Genomic DNA, 17,351 nt, shown 5'->3' with positions numbered 1-17,351 from the left:
CTATGGCTCAGCAGTGGCAGTGCAAATCCACCCTGGATTGAAATGCAGTTGTGCTGTTCGGTTGCTCTCTTAATCCCATAGGATGCTAAAGGGAATCCAGACTCATGCTCGAACAAAAGTGCTTATTACTTGAAGCAAGTGCTTTGGACCAAGGGGGCGGAGAGAAACTTCCTTGGTTTCCTGGGGAGGGGGATCCAAGAGCTTGGAATAACGTTGGGAATAGGAGGGGATGGGGGAAGCCATAAAGCCACTGCTTGGTGGGAGCTACGGCGGCACCGGCAGGATGCGGAGCGGGAATGGTCCAACTTTGGCATGGAAAGGTCCTTGGGGAGGGGATGGGGGCACCCCGGAAGTTCCCCTCCGCCCTCTTCACAATGCACCAGGGAAACCATCACAGAACTGTCGTGGAGCAGAAGGATGAGCTAGGACCAGACACTTGGGTTAGGACTGGAATTGTCAAGCTGGGCTGCCAAGGGATACAATGCGGCGTTAAAGGAGAACAAGACTGGTACCCGCATGGCCCCGCATCCCTCCCCTGCTCCCAGGCCACGGATGCGCTGCTGGAACCTCGGGTCCCTCCATCACTCTTCTGCCTTCCAAGAGCCAAAGGGGATGGGGAGCGAGGGCAGGAAGGGCTTGGGAAGCAGGGAATGAGCAGGGGAAGCCCTTACAGAGATCCCATTGATTGTCACACGGGGAGGGAAGCCAAGGGGAGCAGGGAGGAACTCAGCAACCACACAACCACTGCTAACAACCAGAGATGGGGAGGGGGAAGCAGCATTGAGCCACGCTCCAGGCCAAGGGGAACGGTGCTGAGGCCCAGCAGGATGAGGGGCACGGATGGGAACACGGGAGCCACGGGAGCAGCTCGGCCCCTCGGGTGCCTGCACAGATCCTTGGGGATGGGACCCATTCCCTGCCCTGGGAGCGAGGGTTGGGATCAGCAGCGAGGAGAGAGCCAAGCGATGCTGGGACTGCTCCTGGCCAAGGGGACGAGCGGGAGCTGCTCCCTGCGTGTAAACAAGTGTCTGGGTCCAGTTCTCCCCAGCACTGAGCCAGGATCTTCCCAAAGGATCCAGGGATTCAAGTTTCTTCCGGGTGCGAACTGAGGTAACGCAGAAGGGGACGCAGGGACCTCCCCATGGGCACAACCCTCTGAGTGCTTCGCAGAACAAAGTGCGGCTTGGGAAGGGCTGGGAAGAGGGAGCCGGGAAGGGAATGTGCTCATCACCCCCCCAAGGCCAAGCCTGAAACGTCCTATTTGGTTCGGAAGAGTTTGGCTTTGGTTCCAAGACAGCAAGAGCGCAGGGGCCGCAGCGGCACAGCCTCACCCACAGAGCCCCTTGGCATGAGGGGGATGCTCAGCTCCCTGCCCACGGCTGCGGGTCGGGCTGAGCCCCTTCCTGCATCCCTGCGGCATTCCCAGCATCCCAGTCTTTGGCTTTGGAGAGCCTCATTGCGAGAGGGTTGCTCTGTGCACGTGGGGACGGTCGCAGGCATCCCGAGGGGAACAGGGATAAGAGCCGAATCCAAAGGGAATAGCATCGCCCAGCGCAACAGGCGCCAGAGCCTCGAAGCTGCAGTGGGAACAGGATTCCTAAAGGACCAAACCCCCCAACCAAAGAACACCACAACCACACCACGATGCTGCAGTACAAAAATACACCCAGCTTTCCTGCGGGTGGGAGCAAGGCTCTCAAGTGCATTTGTCCTTCTGGACAGGGTCAGGCTTTCAGAGAGGGGATTTCCTTATGGGTTTTGTTGGGGTTTTTCCCCCAAGGAAAATGCTCCTTTTGCTATAAATAACAACTTCTGTTCTCTCTCTCTAACTACAAAAGCAACAGGGGAACAGGGAATGGAACCTTGGCCAAGCCTCAGTTCCTTGGGTCTGAGCCTCGGCCAGAGGAAACAAAACCCAACCAACAGCATCCCTAAAGTGCCTGGTAAAGGGGAGGGAGGCTCCAGCAGCGCATCCATAGCCTGGGCACGGGCTCGGGCAGCAGCACCCGCGTTGCTTCCCCATGAGAGCTGCCTAGAGGGGAGCTCAGCGTCCCAGTACAGTAGATCTGGATTCAAGTGTGTCTTGGAACGGGAGGATGAGCTTGGGAAGCGATTGCAACGGGAGCAGCAGCTCCCACCCCCCCATTCCCTCCCCATCATCCCACCAAGAGTTCAGGCTTCCCCATCCCGATGGATGGAGCGAGGAAGGGAACAAAACTTCCAAAGGGGGGGGGAGGGGATGGGGATGGGACAGAAACCATCAGAACCCAAAGGGGTTTGGAGATGGGGACCAAACCCATCTGCATCCATCTCCCATGCGGAGCGCAGCGGGAGCAGGATGGGGCTGGGGATGGTGCAGGTGGCTCCAAGGGGAAGAGGCAGCTCTGAACTCTTGGCTCGGCCCAGTCTTGTTCTCCTTTAAAGTGCCCTATACGTATAGAACTCCTAATAAATAGATAAGAGACGGGGTCACCCAGCGCTGCAGCTACTCCGAGTAGCAGCCGTCCAAGCCGATGGCGCTGGGCCGGTCCTTGCCGTAGGGGCAGGAGCTGCCGTTGGGCAGGGCCCCACACGCGGCCGTCTTGGCTGCGATGCCGCAGTTCTTGAGGAGGTTGAAGCTGAAGGAGCCGATGGTGTCCTTAGGGGGGAAAGGCTTCATGGTGGACAGGATAAGTGCCAGGCAGTCGGCGACGTCCTTGTTGGGAGCGCACGCCAAGGCTGGGGTATGACCTAGGGCGAAGGAGAGGGATGAAGGAGCATGGGGGGGGCTGGCGGCTCTGAGCATGGGCTTTGTCCTGAGCCTGGCACAGCAGGGACTGCAGGGCAGGAGCTGCAGGACACGACCATGGAGCCTCCACAGCCCCAGTGCCAGCAGGATAGTCCTTAACTCATGTTATCCTACCCTGAACCAATGGATAGGTAACTTATATTCCTGTTCCAGGACCCCACTCATGTTAACCTAGCACTGAACCTATGGATACATAACTTATATTCCTATTCTAACATCCTGTAACCTACAGGCCCTGCAGCAGAGCAGGAGCCCTGCTTGGAGACAAAGCTTCAGGCCACAACAGCCCTTGCAGGGGAGCCCATGGCTCAGCCCAGGCTGGGTCTGTGCCTTGGCAGGAGCCTGACAGCACCAAGAGGTGCCCCAGGGAAGCATTCCCAAGCTGTGGGATCTGGGAATACCTTCCCAGGGCACCAATGGCCTCACCTGGAGGCTCCTGCAATGCCACAAGCTGAGAACCATGGACCGGACCCATTGGGGACCCCCCCCCCCCCAGGACCCATGGGGCTCACGCACCTTCTTCATCCACAGCCAGCACAGTGGCCCCTCTGCTGAGCAGCGCCTGCACCACGGCGGCCAAGCCATTGCGTGCTGCGATGTGGAGCGGCCTGGGGGGAGCAGCACAGGCAGGAGCATCAACCCCAACATCCCCATGGGCAAGCTCCAGGTGTGGGGCAGGGCCCGGATGGATGGAGCTGTGCCCAGGCAGGCAGGAAGCCCCCAGCACCCCCTGGCTGCTGCCACCATCCCCATCACCAGCTCCTCCCCAGCTGCCCCAGTACTCACATCTGCAGAGCACTGTTACTTGCATTGATAAGGCCAAGGTCTTGGGTTTCCCCCAGGATCAACAAGGCACACTTTTCATGGCCCTGGAAAGGAGAGGGAGCTGCTCATGGAGCAGGAGCAGTGGGGCTGGAACAGGGATGCTCAGGACACAGAAACGTTCCCAAAACCCCACTGACCCCAAGGGCCACCCCTTTGGCAGGGCTTAAGAACCCAAACTGCTGCCTCCTCCATCCCCTGCCTTGTGGGGACGTGTGGGAGCAGATGCTCTGGATGTGGGGAGTGTGGTGCCCACCTTGCTGCAGGCCAGGTGAAGAGCTGTGTTCTTGTTGACATCCAGCACAGTTATATTGGCTTTCGCCTGGTACAGCAGGAACTCTGCAGGGAGGAGGGCGCAGCTGCAGTGGGGCAGGTGTGGGGCTGAGGCCGTGGGGCAGGAGCAGCCCCACACGTACCCACGGCTGCAGAGTGCCCGTTCTCAGAAGCCAGCATGAGCGGGGTCCTCCCCAGCTTGTCGGTCAGGTCAACCTCAGCCTGGTGGCGCAGGAGCAGCTGTAAACCATGGGTGTTGTCTGCAAAGGCAGCAGCGTGAAGGGGAGTCCTGGCGAGGCAAGAGATGGGGTGAGGAGGGGGCTGCAGGGGCCCCCCTGGGCCAGGGGAAGGGGGAGGCAGTCACAGCCGTCACCTAAAGGGGGGGACACACATGGGACAGGAGAGGGATGGGGTCGAGGCTGCGCTCACCTTCCTTTGGCATCTCTGCTATTAACAATCTTGGCACCCAATGCTTCCAGCAGCATCTCAGCAGTGCCATCCTGGTTGTTAATGCTGCCGTGGGGAGAAGGGAAGGGATTAAAGGGCATCGAGGCAACTGCAGCCAAGGAGGCCTCTTGGGGGGGGTCAAACCCAACCCCATGTGCTCAATGGGACCCCAGGCCTATGGGAAGGGAGCTCCTCGGGATCCCTTCTCCCACCCCCCCAGGTGCTTACACTGCACAGTGCAATGGAGTAAAGGGGTTTCCTTCAAGGTACGCGAATGGGTTGTGTTCAAGTAACAATTCCAGACAATCCTCATGCCCTGCAGAGGGAGGAGGACAAGAGAGCATCAGCACCGGAGGGATGGACGGCACCCGGAGCCTCAATGCTTCCCTCATCCCTGCTTTCCTGCCCCATTCCCTTCCTAAGGAGGTCACCCCCCCCCCCCCCAGCCCCTTCCCAAGGCCTCACCGCTGTAGGAAGCCCAGTGCATGGGGGAGAAGCCGCTGTAATCCACCCCAGCATCCAGGGGGTCGGTGGACAGCGCTGCCTGCAGCAGCGTGCGCAGCACCTCCAGGTGCCCACAGGCTGATGCAAAGTGGATGGGGGTCCGGCCCTTGGAGTCCCGGCACAGGACGAAGGCATCGTGGTCCAGCAGCGCAGCCAGGCAGTCCTCACAGCCTGTCACAGCCTGTGGGGCACAGCACTGTGGGTGCAGCTCAGCACCGGCCAGGGCAGGGACCCCCCTGCACTGCTGCTGCTGCCCCAGGGTGAGGAGCTGGAGGGCAGAGGGTGAGCAGGGGCTCTCATAGGAGCCAGGCTGGGAACACTGGGGCTGGAGCAGAGGAGCTGTGTGGGGAGCTCAGAGCAGCTTCCAGTGGCTGGAGGGGGTACAAGGATGCTGGAGAGGGACCTGCAGCAGGGACTGGAGCGATGGGACAAGGGGTGATGGGTTCAGACTGGAACAGGGGGAGCTCAGCTTGGAGATAAGGAAGCTCTTCCCTGTGAGGGTGCTGGGACACTGGGATGGGTTGAATGGAGCAGGTTTGGATGCTCCATCCCTGGCAGTGCTCAAGGCCAGGTTGGAGCACCCTGCTCTAGAGGAAGGTGTCCCTGGAACCGGATGAGCTCCAGCTCTTTCCCAACCCAACCATTGCATGGTTCTATGGAACAAAGGCAGCAGCCTGCCCAGGGGAGGGGAGCAGGAGCTGGGGCACACTCACCCCCCGGTGCAGAGCTGTCCTTCCCCTCTTGTCTGCAGCATCGGCTGTGGAACCCTTCTCCAGCAGGAGATGGACGCAGTCGACGTGGCCGTTCATGATGGCCAACATGAGTGGGGTTCTGCAGGGGGAGCAGGAGATGGAGCTGGGCCATGAGCAGGGCTCAGGCCGGGGCACCCACGAGGGGCTCCAGCCCCTCCACACTCACTGGCCGTGGATGTCCATGACGTCGGTGATGTCTGCCCGCTCCCCACTGTCTATCAGGAGGTGCAGGGAATCCGTGTTCCCATTGGCAGCTGAGGACACAAGAGGAGCAGGAATCAGCCCTTTGATGGGGCTTTGACCTGTGCAAGGCCTGAAGCCGCCTCCAGGGCTGCATCCTGCCCTGTCCACCTGAGCCCATCACCTGCAGCATGGAGAGGAGTCCACTTCCTCTTCCTCTCCTTGACCAGGGCCGAGGCTCCGTGGCTGGTGAGCACCTCCACGCAGTCGGTGGAGCCGCGCTCGGTGGCCAGGTACAGAGCAGTCCGGCCCTTGTGGTCCCGCACGTCCAGGTTCACCAGGGTCTCAGCGAGGGTCTTCAGGGCTTCACAGTGACCATTGTAGGCCTGGGGCAGAGCAAAGCATGGCAGAGCCAGGCCTGGGAGAGCTGCGCCCATGAGCGGCCCCTTTGGGTGCCTCCATCACCTCCTGGTCCCCTACCAAGCCCTCACCACAGGGGTACAGGGGGTGGCTGCCAAGGGGGTGACATCCCCAATGAAGGGACCAGGACCAGGGCAGCTCCTCCCCTGCCCTGGTGCTGCAGGAGCCCCACTTACAGCTAAGTGCAAAGGGCTGACGGGAACGGTGCTTTCCACGTCCTCCAGGCAGTTGAAGGACATCTCCAGGAGCTGCAGGAGCACAACACAAGCCCCCAGTGACCCACAGGGCTCAGGCTCTGCCCCCGTTCTGAGGTGCTCCCTGTCCTGCAGGAGCTCAGCTCCTTCCTCCATGGTGCTCCCAGGGCTTTCCCCTGCCCCAACCCCGAGGCCTCCAGCCCTCGGGATGCTCTCCTGCAGTGCACTCACCAGCTCCAGGTTCTGCCTGTTGCCATAGGCTGCCGCGTAGTGGACAGCTGTGTATCCCTGTTTATCCCGCAGGGATGGGTCAGCACCATTATCCAGCAGGAATTCCAAACAGCTGCAGGCAGCAAGAGCAAGGGGAACGGCTGAGCTATGGAGAGCTCAGCTCAGAGATGCTGTGGTCACCATCCCTGCCTCCCAAGGCATGGAAGTGAGGAGCAGGATGCTGTGACCCAGGCTCAGTGAATGGGGGGTGCTCCCAGTGCCCCCATGCAGGGAAGGGGGGGGCACAACCACCAAGTGCCACTCACAAGAACGCTTCCTTCATCCTGGACTCCTTCAGTGGCTCCTCCTCAGGGTCATGGCTGGCTCCTGAATGTGTCTCTGCTCTGAAGGGCAAGGACCAGGCTCTGGTTGCTGCCATCACCCAGCCCCGGGGGCAGGGGGGGTCCCACAGAGCCCCCCTCACCTCCTGTACGTGTCCGAAGCAGCAGCATAGTGTAAGGGGGTGCAGCCCTTGCAGTCGGCCTCGTTGACACTGGCTCCTGCCGTCACCAGGGTCACCGTACACTGGTAGCTGCCGTTGGCGGCCGCGTAGTGCAGAGGGGTCCTGGCAAAGGGCAAGGAGAAGGAGCTCAGCTCCAGGCCTGGCAGCAGGAGCTGGGTCTGGAGCTGGCCCCTTGAGCTGGCACCGGGGGCAGGAAGCAGCTGCAATGGGGCTGGAATGGGTCCTGCAGCATCCTCACCTCCCAAACTTATCCCTCCTCCTCAAGTCAGCACCGCTGCTCAGCAGCAGGTTAAGACATTCAACGTTCCTGCAGGAGAAGGGAGGTTAGAGCCCATGGGGGGCAGCAGCTCCAGCACAGCCTGCTGGGTGCTGGGTGCTGGGTGCTGGGAGCTGCACACAGAGCTCTCCCCAGCTCCATGGGAGGCCTCAACCCCTCTGCAGCATCACTGCAGCCACGTTCCCCCTCCCCACAGCCCCTGGGCCACCAGTGCAGAAGCCCTTCAGGAGCCGGGTGAAGAGGGGCGATGGGATGAGCCCCAAAGGCTCCGTTCCCAAGGCAGGCTCTGAGCCCAGCACTGGGGGGGATGCAGAGCTCACCCCCCCGAAGCAGCAGCGTGGAGGCAAGTCCTGCCGAGGTTGTCAGGCGTGTTGATATCGAAGCCTGCAGACAGCACGTGCTCGTTGCTCAGCGAGGACACGATGCTGTACAACTGACCTGTGGGCAGAGGAGGCTCAGGGGTGGGGGGGTCCCATCCTGTGCCCCCCCACGGCAGCAGGAGCCATTCACTGACCTGAGGAAAGCAGCTTGCGACAACAGTCGGAGAACCCAAAGAGAACAGCTAAGTGCAGGGGGAACATGTCGTGGATCCCACGCCTGCAGGGAGCAGGAGCAGGGATGTCAGGATGCTCATCCCGGTGTTCCCACATGCTCCAGCGCAGGGCAGGAACTCCCATCCCTACCTTGCAGTGTCAGCACCATTCGTCATCAAAGTACTTATTAGCAGCTCGTGGCCGTATCTAGCAGCAACGTGGAGGGGGGTATTGCCGTATTTGTCAGCACAGTCAATCTCACTGCCTGCAAAGAGACCCCCAGAGGGCTCTGCTGCATCCCCATGTGGATGCTGACCCAACCCCAGCCTGCCCCTTGCTCCCGGAGGGATGCTCCAGGCCTGGTTGAATGGGGGGTGCCCATGCCAAGCCTGGGGCTGTGAGCTGGCTGCAATGGCAGCGCTGTGGGTCTGTGCTTGGCTGCCCCTGAGGGCCATGGGCACACGGGGGGAGCCGGGGGCAGCACTCACCGTTCTGGATGAGGATCTGCGAGCGTGTGAAGCGGCCGTGGATGGCAGCCATGTGCAAGGGGCTCTTCCCTTCCTTACTCTGCAGGCAGCAGGAGCCATGTCAAGGGGCTCCCCATGGCCCCCCCATCCCCATCCCCTGCTCCCCCCATCCCCATCCCCTGCTCCCCCCATCCCCAACCCCTGCTCCCCCATCCCCAACCCCTGCTCCCCCCATCCCCAACCCCTGCTCCCCCATCCCCAACCCCTGCCCCCCCATCCCCAACCCCTGCTCCCCCCATCCCCATCCCCTGCCCCCCCCGTCCCCTGCTCCCCCCATCCCCATCCCCTGCTCCCCCCATCCCCATCCCCTGCTCCCCCCATCCCCTGCCCCCCCATCCCCATCCCCTGCTCCCCCATCCCCTGCTCCCCCCATCCCCTGCTCCCCCCATCCCCTGCTCCCCCATCCCCATCCCCTGCCCCACACCTGGAAGTTGACATCGGCACCGTTGTTCACCAGGAGCTCGAGGCACAGGGCCCCGTTGGTGGAGACGGCTGCGAAGTGCAGGGGGGTGAAGCCCTTGTCGTTGGGCTGGTTGACGTTGGCACCGTAGTTGACCAGCTCGTTGGCCACAGCATCCTGGCCCATGTAACAGGCAATGTGCAGAGCAGTGTTCCCGAAGCTGTTGGGCTCATCGATCTGGAACGGGACCGGCTCCAGTGGGACGGGGCCAGGGAGCACCGGGAGCCGCCGGTGCCGGTGTCCTGACCCCTTACCTCGACCCCCAGGCGCAGGAGGTGCCGCACCACCTCCACCTGCCCACTGGCAGCCGCCGTGTGCAGCAGGGTATAGCCCTTCTTGTCCTTGCACATCACATCTGCCCCACGAGCCACCAGCAGCTTCAGCACCTCCAGGTGCCCTGCGGAGAGGAGCAGTGAGAGCAGAGCAGCCTCGGGGCAGCCCCAGTGCCCCAAGGGGGAGCCGGAGGCATGGGATGGCTTGGGAAGGGTGTTAGGGTCAGCCAGGTCCATGGGGATGGGGGAGGAGGCCTCACACTGGACCCTGACACCCAAGGCTCCGTCCAACCCGGCCTTGAGCACTGCCAGGGATGGAGCATCCCAACCTGCTCCATTCAACCCATCCCAGTGTCCCAGCACCCTCACAGGGAAGAGCTTCCTTATCTCCAAGCTGAGCTCCCCCTGTTCCAGTCTGAACCCATCACCCCTTGTCCCATTGCTCCAGTCCCTGCTGCAGGTCCGTCTCCAGCATCCTTGTACCCCCTCCAGCCACTGGAAGCTGCTCTGAGCTCCCCACACAGCTCCTCTGCTCCAGTCCCAGTGTTCCCAGCCTGGCTCCTATGGGAACACCCAAGAACACATGAGAAGCACCTGACGTGATTCCCATAGGGAAAACCTACCCAGGAAAGCCGCCCAGTGGATGGGCTGTCGATCCTTCTTGTCACAAGTGCTCAGGGTGGCCCCTTTGTTCAGCAGCAGGTTCACCATCTGCATGGGCAGAGATGGTGAGAGGGGTCCCGGCTGGGGGGGGGTGTTGGTGTTGGTGTTGGTGGTGGTGACCACCGGAGCCCACCTCGAGGTGGCCGCTGTGCACGGCGTGGTGCAGCGCGGTGCGCCCGGTGCGGTCGGCCACGTTGACGGTGCTCAGCAATGGGACCATGGCCTCCACGCACTTGGTGGCCCTGTTGGCAGCAGCCACGTGCAGTGGGGTCTGCCAGTGCTTGTCGCGGGCATTGACGTCCGCAGAGTGCTTCAGGAGGAGGTGCAGGGCTTTCTGCAGGAGCGAGGGATGGGGAGGCTGCGGCTGCATCACCTGCCTGCTCCTGTCCCATAGCCTGGAGCTGCCCCCATCCCATAGCCTGGGGTTGCCCCCATCCCATAGCCTGGGGCTGCTCCCATCCCATAGCCTGGAGCTGCTCCCATCCCATAGCCTGGGGCTCCCCCATCCCATAACCTGGGGCTGCCCCCATCCCATAGCCTGGGGTTGCCCCCATCCCATAGCCTGGAGCTGCTCCTATCCCATAGCCTGGGGTTGCCCCCATCCCATAGCCTGGAGCTGCTCCCATCCCATAGCCCGGGGCTGACCCCATCCCATAGCCTGGAGCTCCCCCATCCCATAACCTGGGGCTGCCCCCATCCCATAACCTGGGGCTGCCCCCATCCCATAACCTGGGGCTGCCCCCATCCCATAACCTGGGGCTGCCCCCATCCCATAGCCCGGGGCTGCCCCCATCCCATAGCCCGGGGCTGCCCCCATCCCATAGCCCGGGCCTGCTTCCATAGCCTCAGACCCTGCTTCCATGCAAAGGATGGGTAAAGGCAGCAGGGAAAAGGCGCTGGGAATGGGGAGGGAGAAAAGCTCTTCCCTATGGGAAGCCTCCAGCCTCAGCCAGGGCAGCTCCAGGCTTGGTGGATGGGACCTGCATGAGGCACATTCAGCCCCATTGCAGCTCTTCCCTGCCAGGGCTGGGTGAATGGATGGGCACCACCTAAATGCAGCATTCCCAAGAGCAGGAATCGCTCTGGACCCGCTGGAACAGCCCCAGCTCCCTGTGTTCAGTGACCCAGACCCTAAGGACAGCATTCCAATGGGATGCGCTCCCGGAAGGGGGTGGGAGAGCCCCATCCAAACCTGGATCAGCCCTGAAGGAGGAACAGCAGCTCCATGAAGGAGCTTGAGAAGGTTCCTACCTCGTGGCGAGAGGCGGCCGCGCGGTGCAGAGGTGTGAGCCAAACCGTGTCCTTGGCATTGACGTTAGCACCTAACGGGGGAGCAGAGGGGGGGTCAGGGCACCCAGAGGAGCCCCACGGCCCCAGGGGGGGCTCTGAGTGCTCTGCAGTATCCATGGGAAGGGGCCAGAGCTAACACAGGGCACCGGGGAGGGAAGGGGGCAGAGCACCCCCAGAGCCTCCGGGTCCCTGTGCTGCTGACCCCCCCCAGGCAGGAGCAGCCCCCATGGGTGCTGTGCACCCCTCTGAGGCAGTGCCAGCTCCATGCCCAGCGCCGCAGCCGTTACCTGACAGGATGAGGAGCTCCAGGATGGCCACATCTCCCAGGTAGGCAGCTGCATGCAGCGGTGTCCGGCGCTCCTGGTCCTGAGGGGATAGGGAACGGGATGGGGGATAGGGAACGGGATGGGGGATAGGGAACGGGATGGGGGTGAGCTCCCTGCCCCACTGCAGCCCATGCAGCACATCCCATGGGCATCCCGGGATGGAGACAGGAGCAGCTGCTTTAAAGGGAGGGCAGAGCTGAGGGGAGCAGGGTGCCCATCCCAATGCCACCCATAGGGGCTGCAGGGTGCCCGGAGGGGGGATCTGATCCTACACCAGGGGCTCAACCCCTGCCTGAGGCTTCCCTCGAGGAACACCCCATGGAGCAAAGGGGAGGAGGGAACAGCAGGAGCCCATTCCAAGGCCCGGGTTTGGGGATGGAAAACACAAGGAACTACTTTGCATTTGGTTAAAATCTGGGGGGGTTGGGGAGGGTTTGGTGAGGGTTTGGTGAGGGTTTGGTGAGGGGTTGGTGAGGGTTTGGTGAGGGTTTGGTGAGGGTTTGGTGAGGGGTTGGTGAGGGGTTGGTGAGGGGTTGGTGAGGGTTTGGTGATGGGTTGGGGAGGGGTTGGTGAGGGTTTGGTGATGGGTTGGTGAGGGTTTGGTGAGGGTTTGGTGAGGGGTTGGTGAGGGGTTGGTGAGGGGTTGGGGAGGGGTTAGTTGGTGAGGGGTTGGCACCAGGGCCGCACAGGGAGGCAGGATGGGGACGTGGGAGCCGGGTGGGAACAGGAGCATCCCTGAAGCTTGCGGATGGGAAGGGAAGGGAGTGGTGTAAGGGTTAGGGTTAGGGGTGGGGGGCCGGGTTAGGGTCAGGGTTAAGGGGGGGGGGGCCGGGCCCGACAGCGCTCACCAGGACATTGATGTTCTCCTGCTGGCTCAGCAGGGACCGAACCTCCTCTACATCCCGGTTGAAGATGGCTTGGACCAGAGGAGGCTGCGAAGGGGAAGGGAAGGGGGTGAAGGTGGCTCCGGGGGGGGCAGGTTTGAGCCATCCCCTTGTCCCCCCCCTGCATCCCTGCCCCAAACCTCCCCAGTGTCCTGGAGCTCCCATGGAGCCGTTTCCATGCCCGAGCTCTGTGGGTGCTGTCACCACTGCCCCAATGGGTTCATCCCAATGGGTTCATCCCAAGGGCTCATCCCAAGGGCTCATCCCGAGCTCCGGAATGACCCCACCCCCCACCCCATCCCCACACCGGCAACGGCTCCGGGGCCCTGTAATGCGGCGGCCTCAGCACCGCTACCGGATGGCACCACCGGGACGGGGCCGGGATCCCGAGGGATAATGGAGCCGTCGGGGGGGTGAGGGCTGCGGCGGAGCCGGCTCTGCCCCCCCCGCACATGGAGCGAGCAGGGCCCCGGTTAGCACCGGGAACGGGGCCGGAGCCAGCCCCGCTCCGCAGGCTCTATGGGGCCGGGTCCAGCCCCGCTCCGCAGGCTCCATGGGGCCGGATCCAGCCTCGCTCCGCAGGCTCCATGGGGCCGGATCCAGCCCCGCTCCGCAGGCTCCATGGGGCCGGATCCAGCCCCGCTCCGCAGGCTCCATGGGGCCGGATCCAGCCTCGCTCCGCAGGCTCCATGGGGCCGGAGCCAGCCCCGCTCCGCAGGCTCTATGGGGCCGGGTCCAGCCCCGCTCCGCAGGCCCCACCGGGGCCGGGTCCAGCCCCGCTCCGCAGGCTCTATGGGGCCGGGTCCAGCCCCGCTCCGCAGGCTCTATGGGGCCGGATCCAGCCCCGCTCCGCAGGCCCCACCGGGGCCGCAGCTCCCGACCCGGAGCATCCGGACGAGCGCTCCCGGGATGCTCGTGCACGGAGCCCCGACCGAGGCCTCGCAATGGGACGGACGCTCCCCCCCCCCCCCCCCGGCCCGAACCCATCCCCGCAGCCCCCGCGGCCGGTGCTCCCGGTTGGGCTCCAGCGGGGCCGGCCCCGGGCGGCAGCCGCGGCCTGGGGCGGAGGCCGAGGCCGGGCCCGGCGGTGCGGAGCAGGCCGCGCATCCCGGGGCTGGCGCAGCGGCCGGGCCGGGGCCGGGGCCGGTTCCGGTACCTGCTCCGTGATGCTCAGGATCCCCATCCTGGGGCCCTCAACGCGCAGCTCCCGGCATCGGGCTCCGGCCGCGGCGGCTCCGCTCGGGCGGCTCCGGCGGGGCGGGGAGCGCCTGGGCCCGCCCACCGCGAGGGAGCGGCCGCAGCGCCGCCGCCGGCGGGGAGAGGCTGCGAACCGGGCCCGGTACCGGCTGTGGGGGCAGACACGTGTGCGGGGCCCGGGCACCGGAGGGGCCTTGCGGCCGCACCGGGCGGGGTGAAGGGGGCGGCGGGACCGGAGCTCCCGTCCGGGCACCGGCACCGGGCACGGGGTTGGTTAGGGTCCGTCCGGCTGCGGACCGGGCCGAGGCCGCAGCCCTGGCACGTGGAACGGGTCCGCACCGGGACCGGGGAGCGGGGGGGGGAGGGGAGGGGGGTTCCGGTCCCACCGGGGCTGACCCCGGTTCTGACCCCACCGGAACTACAGCTCCCGTCAGCCCCCGCGCGCCGCGGACTGCACCTCCCATGGTGCCCCGCGCGGGGGGCGGTGCTCCCGGCGCGCTGAACGCGGTGACGTTCGGTGACGTCACGGGAAGGGGTGAGAGGTCACCCGGTGCGAGGGCTCCGGGCCCCGGTGATGGCGGCGCGGAGGCTCCGCGGGGCCCTGCAGGGCCTGGGGTGAGCGGGGCCGTGGTACCGGATACAGCGGATCGGGAGCGATGGGACCGGACACACGGGAGCGGGGGGGGCTGTGACCGGATCACCGGGGACGTCCGGGACCGGGGGGGGGCGGAGCTAGGTGCTGTCACCGGACGCACCGGGAGGGGGGGGGCGCTGGGTGCTGTCACCGGACACACCGGGACCGGGGGGGCCCGTCCGGGGCTGCCCTGGCCGCTGCCAGGCCCGGGGGGGGGCAGCGGAGCCGTCGCTATAAATAACCCCTTGGTGCCCCCGGGGGGGGGGCAGCGATCACCGGAACCCCCCCCCCCCCCGTCCGGTCCCGGTGCCGCTGTTGTCCCCCCATGGAGCCGCCCCCCCCCCGTGTCCCGGTTCCGGTTCCTGCACCAGAGCCGGGTCCGGGTCACCGGTAACGGCCCCATCCCCCCCCCCCCAGCCCCGCGGTGCTCAGCGCGCTCCGGGCACCGGATCTGCGGCTCCTGCCCGTGAGGAGCTTCCGGAGCCTCGGAACCCGGAGGAGGGAGTACTCGGAGCGGAGGATCATGGGGTACGGAGCGCGGTGGGGTCACGGCACCGGGGTCACGGCACCGGGGTCACGGCACCGGGGTCACGGTACCGGGGTCACCCCCCGGGGGGGGTGCTGAGCACCCCATGGGCCCCTTTGGGATGGGTGCTGAGCACCCATGGGCTTCAGTGTCCCCATTGCTCTCAATGATCCCTTGCCCTCAATACCCACCATGGCTCAATGCCCATCTCTTTGTGATGGGTGATGACCCCCCACACTCAATGCCCCCCATTGCCCTCAATGTCCTCCATTGCCCTCAATGCCCCCCTGCCCTCAATGCCCCCCCCCACACTCAATGCCCCCCCCTTGCCCTCAATGCCCATTGCCCTCAATGCCCCCCCACACTCAATGCCCCCCATTGCCCTCAATGGCCATTGCCTTCAATGTCCCCCTCACCCTCAATGCCCCCCTGCCCTCAATGCCCTCATTGCCCTCAATGCCCCCATCCCCTCAATGCCCCCCCATGGCCCTCAGTGCCCCATGGCCCTCAATGCCCCCCCATGGCCCTCAGTGCCCCATGGCCCTCAATGCCCCCCCATGGCCCTCAATGCCCCCCCATGGCCCTCAGTGCCCCATGGCCCTCAATGCCCTCATTGCCCTCAATGCCCCCATCCCCTCAGTGCCCCCCATGGCCCTCAATGCCCATAGCCCTCAATGCCCCCGCAGTTACTCCATGCAGGAGATGTACACGGTGGTGGCCACGGTCGAGGACTACCGGCTGTTCGTGCCCTGGTGCCAGCGCTCGGTGGTGCTGACGCGGCGCAAGGGGCACCTCAAGGCACAGCTCGAGGTTGGCTTCCCCCCGGTGCTGGAGCGGTACACGTCCAGTGTCACCCTGGTGCGCCCGCACCTGGTCAAGGTGAGCCTGGAGCCGTGGGGGGGTCACCCCCTTACAGCCCCCCCCCCATCCCCTCTGACCCCCTTGTGGGGGTCACCCCCTTACACCCCCCCCATCCCCTCTGAGCCCCTTGTGGGGGTCACCCCCTTACAGCCCCCCCATCCCCTCTGACCCCCTTCCCGGAGCCATGGGGGGGTCACCCCCTTACACCCCCCCCCCCATCCCCTCTGACCCCCTTGTGGGGGTCACCCCCTTGCAGCCCCCTCCCCATCCCCTCTGACCCCCCCCCCCCCCCCAGGCTGTCTGCACCGATGGGAAGCTCTTCAACCACTTGGAGACCAACTGGCGCTTCAGCCCTGGCATCCCTGGCTACCCGCGCACCAGCACCGTGGACTTCTCGGTACGGTGATGGGGGGGGGGGGGGACGGTGATGGAGGGGGGGACACGGTGATGGAGGGGGGGGGGGACGGTGATGGAGGGGGGCGGACGGTGAGGGAGGGGGGGGGGACGGTGATGGGGGGGGACGGTGATGGAGGGGGGGGGGACGGTGATGGAGGGGGGGGACGGTGATGGAGGGGGGGGGGGACGGTGATGGAGGGGGGGGGGACGGTGATGGACGGGGGGGACGGTGATGGAGGGGGGACACGGTGATGGAGGGGGGACACGGTGATGGAGGGGGGACACGGTGATGGAGGGGGGGGACGGTGATGGAGGGGGGACACGGTGATGATGGGGGGACACGGTGATGGAGGGGGGGGACGGTGATGGAGGGGGGGGGGACGGCTCCTGCCCCCCCCCGCACTAAACCCCATATCCCCCCCCCAGATCTCGTTCGAGTTCCGCTCTCTGCTGCACTCCCACTTGGCCACCGTGTTCTTCGACGAGGTGGTCAAGCAGATGGTGGCTGCCTTCGAGCGCCGCGCGGCCACCACCTTCGGGCCCGAGACCCGGATCCCGCGGGAGCTCATGTTCCATGAGGTCCATCAGACGTGAGGGTGGTTGTGGGGCACTGACCGGGCCAGGACCCCCCCCCCCCCCGTTATTTATATGGGCACTGCTGCATCACCCCCATCCCTATGGGGGGTTGGGGATGCTGAGAGCCCCCAGCCCCATGGACTTGTTTGGTTTTAAGTGGTTTTAGTCCCGTTTTGGGCTTGAGCTCATTGACTTCGACCCCCTTTTGGGTTCAGTTTTATCTCCTTGGGGGGGCTATGGAAGGGGTGTGGGGGGGACAGGGGGTAGGACCCTTCCTTCCTCTCCAGGAGCCATAGGGCAGGAGCCGGGCAGAGGGACCCGGCCCCACGGCACAGTTTGCACAAGGCACACGCACAGGGTGGGGGGGGGGCTCACGCTGCCCCCCCCTCCACCACCCCCCCCATCACCTTCCCCTCCCCTTCAGCACCCCCATAGGGGTGGCTCTGGGGGGGCCCCCCCAGGGCAATAAAGACTTATCCCAAGGGTGAGCAGCCTCATGGTCCTCATTGGGGGGAACCCCCAAACCAGCGCTCGCTATGGGGGAGGGGGGATGGGCACATCCTGCCCCCCCCTCCCCCCCCCAAATCCCACTGGGATTTGTTAATAAAAACATTTATTTTGCATTTTCTCGTTGTTTGTACAGAAGTGGCCGGGGGGGGGGGGGGGAGGGGGGGATGGGGGGGGGTGGGGGAGGGGATCGGACACGGGGGGGGGGGGAGGGGGGTCACACAAACACAGGGTGCAGCCGGGGGGGGAGGAGTGTATCACGTCCCTGCATGGGGGGGGCACATTCATCCTGCTGCCCCCGGGGGGGCT

The 17,351-nt window shown here is 64.9% G+C and overlaps 2 protein-coding genes across 2 annotated transcripts; one reads left to right on the top strand and one right to left on the bottom strand.

The window, feature by feature from the left end:
* Positions 1-1,356: 1,356 nt before the first annotated feature.
* ANKRD52 (ankyrin repeat domain 52) lies at positions 1,357-13,596 on the bottom strand. Its single transcript, XM_034071386.1, has 28 exons — positions 13,502-13,596; positions 12,310-12,393; positions 11,423-11,501; positions 11,097-11,167; positions 9,979-10,179; positions 9,806-9,893; positions 9,165-9,307; positions 8,875-9,087; positions 8,412-8,490; positions 8,074-8,188; positions 7,905-7,987; positions 7,711-7,828; positions 7,352-7,420; positions 7,075-7,215; positions 6,917-6,994; positions 6,612-6,723; positions 6,363-6,434; positions 5,951-6,152; positions 5,753-5,840; positions 5,548-5,665; positions 4,796-5,015; positions 4,559-4,646; positions 4,313-4,396; positions 4,027-4,172; positions 3,867-3,949; positions 3,575-3,657; positions 3,305-3,396; positions 1,357-2,730 (listed from the first exon to the last, which is right to left on the bottom strand). Exons 1-28 carry the CDS (start codon positions 13,526-13,528, stop codon positions 2,486-2,488), a joined length of 3,222 nt encoding a protein of 1,073 aa, XP_033927277.1. The 5' UTR covers positions 13,529-13,596; the 3' UTR covers positions 1,357-2,485.
* A 432-nt stretch (positions 13,597-14,028) lies between these two features.
* Positions 14,029-17,017, top strand: COQ10A (coenzyme Q10A). Its single transcript, XM_034071590.1, has 5 exons — positions 14,029-14,157; positions 14,594-14,704; positions 15,389-15,581; positions 15,859-15,960; positions 16,386-17,017. Exons 1-5 carry the CDS (start codon positions 14,117-14,119, stop codon positions 16,551-16,553), a joined length of 615 nt encoding a protein of 204 aa, XP_033927481.1. The 5' UTR covers positions 14,029-14,116; the 3' UTR covers positions 16,554-17,017.
* The last annotated feature ends 334 nt before the right edge of the window (positions 17,018-17,351 follow it).

This window comes from Melopsittacus undulatus, chromosome 21 (assembly GCF_012275295.1).
Source record: "Melopsittacus undulatus isolate bMelUnd1 chromosome 21, bMelUnd1.mat.Z, whole genome shotgun sequence".
NCBI lineage: Eukaryota > Metazoa > Chordata > Aves > Psittaciformes > Psittaculidae > Melopsittacus > Melopsittacus undulatus.
Note: the sequence above shows the minus strand (reverse complement) of the source record. Positions and strands in the feature narration are given on the sequence as shown.